This window comes from Eretmochelys imbricata, chromosome 19, assembly GCF_965152235.1.
Source record: "Eretmochelys imbricata isolate rEreImb1 chromosome 19, rEreImb1.hap1, whole genome shotgun sequence".
Taxonomy (NCBI): Eukaryota; Metazoa; Chordata; order Testudines; family Cheloniidae; genus Eretmochelys; species Eretmochelys imbricata.
This window is the reverse complement of record NC_135590.1, coordinates 15,815,839-15,823,530: the sequence shown is the minus strand read 5'-3', so window position 1 is coordinate 15,823,530 and position 7,692 is coordinate 15,815,839. Positions and strand designations below refer to the sequence as shown.

General features: G+C 49.5%; 1 protein-coding gene across 1 annotated transcript in view; it reads left to right on the top strand.

The window, feature by feature from the left end:
* Window positions 1–238: 238 nt before the first annotated feature.
* The window catches only part of NKAIN1 (sodium/potassium transporting ATPase interacting 1), a 180,589-nt gene continuing 173,135 nt past the window's right edge, over window positions 239–7,692 (top strand). Inside the window, exon 1 of the mRNA XM_077838166.1 lies at window positions 239–292. Coding sequence (XP_077694292.1) covers window positions 239–292 — 54 coding nt within the window. The remainder of the gene's footprint in view (window positions 293–7,692) is intronic.

Genomic DNA, 7,692 nt, shown 5'->3' with positions numbered 1-7,692 from the left:
AATGCCCCTTTCTGAGCCGCTCCTGCTTCTATGCTATCCTGGCAGCATGCAAAAGCCAGGAGTGCTGCTGTGAAGCAAGTACTGGGTCTGGCAAAGGGCTGGAGACCAAGGCGTGCTGCGGGTTTCCTCCTGATGCTCTCTGAGGGGTATTTTTATTGGCAAAGGGAGGATTGCTGAAGCTGGAGGAAGACAGCGCTCATCCAGTGTGGGGAAAATCCAAGGCTCCAGCCAGGAAACCATGGGGAAATGCAATGGACGATGCACGCTGGTTGGAGTCTGCTGCCTTCAGCTGGTAAGACCAGGGTTTGTGCCTGCTCATCATGCTTTATTGTGCTTTGTGGCTAGCTGTGCACTATCATATTCACCACTCTCTCTGGGATGTGACCTTGCTGCCAGGCCAGGCCAGGCCAGGGGCGGTTAAATACAACCCTGCAAAATGTGACCCTCTTCCCCCACCCTGAATCAAAGGCGCTCCGGAGTTGCAGATGGAACCCTCTCGGAAGCAGTTTTCTGTATTGTGTGCTCAGTGCCTTGGAGTCAGTTTGGAGCAGGTGGGATCTTTGTTTGTAACTGAAATCTGGCCCCTTTGCATAACTGTCACCGAGGCTTTGGGTCCCAGGCTTCCATGCTCAGAACCTCTTATTTTTACCTGCCAGGAAAATGGCAGGCGCAAAACTTAAGCTAATACTTTGTGAACTCTCTTGCCTGCTGATGGGATCAATCTGACTGCACAGAGGGGCGGGTAGTTTTGGGAGGCACACATGTTCTGGAGAGAGCCAAAGAGCAAATAAACAGATCTCATTTTAATAGGATTGTTGATATTTGCAATAATTATATGTCGTGCTTTTCACCCTGCGCAGATCAATCTTAATCAGCCTGGTGACAGTGGTACAGTATCAGGGGCCAGCTGATGCAAGCATGTGGGATATCAGGAGGGTTTCTGATGAAAGGAAACTCAGGAAGGTAATAATTAATTATCCAGGCAGTTTCCTGGACAGATGGGAAACTCAAATGGAGAAAAACACCTTAGAATTTGGATCACCTCTGTGGCAATCCTGGGATTAACAGAGACTTGCCCAGGGCTAGGAAAATGGGGAAATTCCAGAGATTTTGGCCAGTCTGCCTGCAACATTGCTATTGATCACAGCAGGAATTTTACAAGATGCCTAATATCCTGCTTGCAGTAGGTATGGTCAATAAAAAGCATTGTTTACAAAGGCAATGTAGCCAGTATATATCTATGACAGCAATGTTGTGAGGTTACGTTAGCATTCTTGCTGCATTATTAGTTTTTCATCCCAAGGGGTTGTGCAATAGACACTGAAGTAGTGAATGAATTTTAAAATATAAGGAGAAGCCAATGTCTTCATGGTAGGTTATGGGAAACATGAAAGTGAATCATGTAACAGTGATGTCTAATAGCTGGTGATTGTCTGGGAGGCTTACCTGGGTATTGTGTGCAATGCTCTGTGACACAATGTAAGACAGAAAAAGGTTTCTCATTAGAGTGGAACTTACCAGTGATGCTCCAATTAAAGTTCTGTCATTTCTATTAGAAACCACCTTTTCTTTCCCGGCCCATAAAACTTCCTCCCTCATGGCATTTTGCTCTGCAAAGTCTTGATCTTAGATTTGGCATGTTCATTATAAAAATGATGCGTGAATGTCTGTGTGCGGTTATGACAAGAGTACAAAAAACCCACCTGGATATTTTCTCTTTGCTGGGGTCAGTTCCCTTTTCACCCATCCAGGGCTCCAAAAGAGCATTGCTGGTGTTTGTTTTAGGGTCAAATTTTACAGGTTGTTAAAGGGAGAAAAGGGACCTAGACAAATTGGAGGATTGGGCCAAAAGAAATCTGATGAGGTTCAACAAGGACAAGTGCAGAGTCCTGCACTTAGGACGGAAGAATCCCATGCACCGCTACAGACTAGGGACCGAATGGCTAGGCAGCAGTTCTGCGGAAAAGGACCTAGGGGTGACAGTGGACAAGAAGCTGGCTATGAGTCAGCAGTGTGCCCTTGTTGCCAAGAAGGCCAATGGCATTTTGGGATGTATAAGTAGGGGCACTGCCAGCAGATCAAGGGACGTGACCGTTCCCCTCTATTTGACACTGGTGAGGCCTCATCTGGAGTACTGTGCCATGTTTTGGGCCCCGCACTACAAGAAGGATGTGGACAAATTGGAGAGAGTCCAGCGAAGGGCAACAAAAATGATTAGGGGTTTGGAACACATGACTTATGAGGAGAGGCTGAGGGAACTGGGATTGTTTAGTCTGCAGAAGAGAAGAATGAGGGGGGATTTGATAGCTGCTTTCAACTACCTGAGAGGTGGTTCCAGAGAAGATGGTTCTAGACTATTCTCAGTGGTAGAAGAGGACAGGACAAGGAGTAATGGTCTCAAGTTGCAGTGGGGGAGATTTAGGTTGGATATTAGGAAAAACTTTTTCACTAGGAGGGTGGTGAAACACTGGAATGCGTTACCTAGGGAGGTGGTAGAATCTCCTTCCTTAGAGGTTTTTAAGGTTATGCTTGACAGAGCCCCTGGCTGGGATGATTTAGTTGGGGATTGGTCCTGCTTTGAGCAGGGGGTTGGACTAGATGATCTCCTGAGGTCCCTTCCAACCCTGATATTCTATGATTCTATGAAAAGGTTATACATTGTAGAGGGGGAAAAGAAATCCATCTGCGCTCTGAGGGTTGGAAAAGATGCTGCTATGTCTGAACAGTAAAACTTTATGCTGGCCAAATTTGGGCCAAGGTTTCCAGCAGATGTATTTCGAGTGTGTCCCAATACTGCGGCAGTGAAACCAAGAATCTCCCACTGGTTTGAGGTGAAAATCCACCCATCCCTTAGAAGGAGATCTTCAGTAGAGATTTACCCCACTGACCACACAGGCTCTGTCTCAACCAACCTCTGTTGTTTATTGGGTAATTTAAGAGACCCATCGTATATATTTTAACCAGGACCAAGATGGTTTGGAAAGGCATTGTCACGTACCTTGGTGATACATGGTTTTAAAACTGATCCCAGAGGAAGGCTCCAAACAGGGAGTGATCTTTCTGAGATGCAGCGTTCAGGAACAGTGGGGTGAGCTAAGGACAGCGGGTGATACTTACTGACTGTACGATCTCTGTTGAGACCTTAATGTGGTTGATTTAAGATCTCAGAGAAGAAGTTAGGAAGGGCTGAACTCTACCAATGGCCATCACCAAGGTCCATTGCTGGAAGCCTCTGGCCCAGCTCCTGTTGTGAGCCCAGCCTCCACCTAAGATAGAATTGTGTGGATACACTCAGCTGGCCCTTCGCAGTGCTCTGGAGGAAGGTGAAATACTCCTATGTCCTGTGGGGGAAATGTCTTCTCAGCCCCAATGAGGAGCTGCTTGCTGCGGGAAGGCCCCTGTAAGGGATGAGCCCCAGATCCTCAGCACACAGATCAGGAATCAGGGTGCTGTTCAGGAGGCTACAAGCCACGTGAATGGCAGCTGTAGTTTCCAGAGCAAACAGACTAATTAATGTCATGGGAGGTGCTGGGAGCTTTGCCGCCCGGAAGCTGGACTGGTGACGTGGTTGCTAAAGCACAGCTGGGTTTGGTTTTGCAAAAGGCAGTCCATTGGGTTTTGGCTCTGGCAGTTCAGACTGGGGCTTTACTCAGTCCAGACCCGAGAGTGCAGGGGGGAGGGGCAAGTGCACGCATGGTGCTGGCGGGTGCCCAGCCTCGTTGCTAATTATCTGATCATGTTTGTTCGTTATCAAAGGGTCCCGAGAGAAGGGGGAATTGGAGATGAACGCAGAAAGCAAGATGGCCCACTGATGCAGCAGCTTGGCCCTCCTGTGGCTAAGGGTGATGGGAATGTGGAGGCAACGGAGAGCCTGAGCAAGAGGGGGAGATGGAGGAAACCAAGCAGGACTGTGGAGTTGGAGGGAGAATAACGAGGTCCCCTCTCCTCGCCCCCATTGCTGAGAGGCTCCTCACCATGCTGAGGTTTCCATTCGCCCAGTTCACGAGGGGGCATGGGAAAGTAAACCGCCTCATTGTGTTACGATCATACTGCTGCTCTGATTGGCCCAGAGTAAAAGATGGACTGTTTGTCCGGTGCCTAGCACCATGGGGTCCTAGTCCAGGACTCGGGCTCCTAGGTACTACTGTAATACATCTAATAAATACTAATCATGGATTGGACAGCTGTCCCCCTCACTGCCGAAGAGGGTGGAGCAAAACCAGTGGCAAGTGTCAGATTGCAGGAGTGACAGAAATGATCTATGTGCTGAGGATTTGGGTGTGAGCCCTTCGGGAAGGGACCGTCCATACAGAGGGTGCCCCAGCACCAAATATGAGCTCACAAAGACAGAGCGAGCTGGCAGAGGGGAAGAGACAGAAGCCGGAGAGGAAGGAGGATGGCTGGCCTTGTGGATAAGGCTCTGAACAGAGAGCCAGGTTCAATTCTTGACTCTGCCACAGACTTCCTGAGTCAGCGAGGTCAAATCATTTACCCATTCTGGCCTTGTCTTGGCTAAGATTTAAAGGTGTGGTTGCCTTGGGTGCTATATCTCTGCCCATTTAGCTTGGGTTTAGGGCAGTGTGTTTGATATCGACTTTGAAAGCATGTGTTAGCTAGCGCATGCTAACATCAGACTGGAAATCCTATTCCACACCCCGGCTCTGGGCCGCTGTTCTCCATGTATAAAATGGGGCTAACAATTCCACCCCTACCTCACCGGGGTGGTTACAAAGGCAGGAAGCTCACAATGCTGCAGGATGCCTTCCTGCATCGCAAATAGCTCTCTCTATAACTCCAGCTCCTCGAGTCTTTATGTTTGATGTCACTAATTTCCAGGGGGTACTAGATTTGTGCAGAGTGGGGCAGGGAACAAGTGACTTCCCGCAAAACAAGGGACATTTGAGAGGTCAGCTCCCGAGGGCTGTGGCGGGGCTCAGTTCACTAATGTTTAGGAGATGCTCAGAGGCGGTGGTTCTGTGAGCACCTGGATAGACACAGTGGTGATTGGTGCTTGCCATAAACAGGTGAAAGGAGGGGAACTGGGATTGAAAATACACTCAAGAGTGACTGGAGGACGATGAGTGGCTTGTTCATTTCATTTTTTAAGTAATGAAATATGTAGCCCATCTGAATTCCCTCTTAGCTGCCCCAGCCTGGGTTTTATTGTGTGTGATATTAATCCTCCCCTATGGTGTTTTAACCTCTGCCTTGTTTCACTGAGTCAGGTTTGGTGCTGATGGCCTGTGATCTACAGGAGGTCAGAGAGATGGTCTGGTGGTTCCCGTAGGTCTTAAACTCTATAACTCATTGTTGCTATTATTTAAATCTTACTCCCTAACTGATTTTGTTTTCGCTATGGTAACATACATGTTGTTATTGTAATTAGATGGGAGTTTTTACCTGACAGTGTTTTGCTCACTTTCCGCTTCCCAAATGACATGGGAGAATTGGACTTTCCATTTGGTTAAGCCATCTAACTACTCACCAGAGGTCTAAAGCGCAGCGTTTTGTCAGTGGAGGCATCGGGGGTGAGGCAGGTGAGACGCAATGCATGGTCTGTTGGGTTGCATGAGGAGATACTGTGTGCTGGGGGAGAGGCCATGCCCTGGAAGCATTCACCCAGGCTGTGAAAGTGATTGCCTGGCTTTGTCCCCGTATGCCTGTGACGGCAGAGGTCACCAGGTGTTGCTGTCATAACTAGTCTTACAAGTTGTTTCCCTTCAGCATGCCAGCAGGGGACAGTCTTGGAAGAAATGCTGTATTGTTATCAGTTTTGTGACGTGAAGTTTTTTCATGGGGAGCTGTTGCAAGCAGCAACAGGGCTTGTTCTCTGCCTTTCTCCTTCTATTCAGAGCCAGTTTTTGGGGTATAGCTGCTCCCTGGGAACTAGGCAAAGACATTTGAGCTGAGAGCCCGACAGAAAGAATTGCCTACGATGCAGCACAAGTCTGTCTACCTGGGCTGGGAATCACATCTCCCAGCTGCAGTGTAGCCAGCTCTCCTCCAATGGGAAGCATAGGTGCCGACTTCCACTGTTCCCGGTGGGTGCTCAACCCCACCCCTGCCCCTGCACCGCCCTTGCCCTACCCCCATTCCACCCCTTCCCCAAAGCCCCCACCCCCTTCCTGCCCCCATTCCACTGCCTGCCCCCAAGTCCCCGCCCTTGCCCCGCCTCTTGTCTGCCTCCTCCCCTGAGTGCGCCGCATCTCCCCCTCCTCCCCACTCCCTCCTGGAAAGTCCTAAGTGCTGCCAAACAGCTGTTTGGTGGCAGGAAGCGCTGGGAGGTAGGTGGAGGAGCGGGGACGCAGTGCACTCGTGGGGGAGGAGGTGGGGCGGGGGGGAGGGGAGCTTGGCTGCCGGTGGGTGCAGAGCACCCACTAATTTTTCCCAGTGGGTGCTCCAGTGCCTATGATGGGAAGTCCCGACATCTGCTACATAGCGCCTTCCACCCATGCATCTCAAAGCACTTTACAAAGTTCATTAGGCCTATTTTGCAGTTGGGGAAACTGAGGCCCAGAGAGGTGAAGTGACTTGCACAGTTGAAGTTACCGGGAGCTGTGGATGCTTAGCACCTCTGAAAAGCAGGCTGCAGGGTCTCATGATGGATGCAGAAAAAACAGGCACCCCAAATGAGAGGTCACTTTTGAAAACGGTTATGAAGCTATTTACTGAATATGAACAGTTACCCAGGGCAGAGAGGCACTGTGACTCAGGGGAGGTGGCACAACAGCTGGAGTTAGGGCTTGGGTCTGTGCTAGCTCTGCCGCTCACTTGCCATGTAACCCTGGGTAACGTTCCACTCCCTGTCTCCCTGTCACTGAGAAGCAATTAACGACACTCCCCCACCTTTGTAAACTGCTGTGAGATTAAGAGGTGAAAAGTACCAGGCTTTATCATGGGGGGAAAATTTTAAATAAAAGGCAGAGGGCGAGAAAGCAGACAGTTAAGAGTAAAATACATAATACATTGTTTGGGCAGGAGAGGAGATGTGACTGGAGGGGACTGGCTCGAGAGAGTTAAGATCATGATGAGTGTAATGAAATCGAAACTTGTGTTGATGCTGTCCCAGAATTATTCAAGCACACGGGGTCTATGAAATGAGTGATAAGCAGGAGCACTTCTTGGTGCAGCTGCAGAGCTGAATTCACTCAAGGGGGTGGGGTTGGCTGGTTCTTGGTTGCTCATTGGATTGGCACTTAGAATTTAAACTGACTTAAAAAAAGAAGAAGTTGCTCGCCCTCGTGAATGAAAAGAAGCCCTGTCCACCCTGCCCTGATGCTGCGCGCTCTGCGTGTACCTGCTCACAGAGACAATGGCTCCGCTGGGCGTGGATGCTCCTTAGCCATTGCAATGGAGCGTGCTGACTAAAGCCTCCTGGGGATGACTGAATGCCAACACCATTGATCAGCCTCCAGGCCAACCGGAATTGTGGGCGGAGCTGAGAAAGAGTTCCATCGCTTTCCCTCTCATATCCGAATTGACTATTGTTGAGTCCAGGGCTGTGGCTGGGAAATGTTATCAACATGATGAACTTTTGCAAGCATTGGCAGATCTGCCAGCTCAGGCAAAGGAATCGAATTTCATGCTTCCAGGTCTGTCCTGGTGACAGTGGTCCCAAGTGCTTTTCCACTTGTCCATGTGCTGCTCTTTGTCCTTGTCCAGGTATGTGAGATGAGGGCTTTCATCATCTCC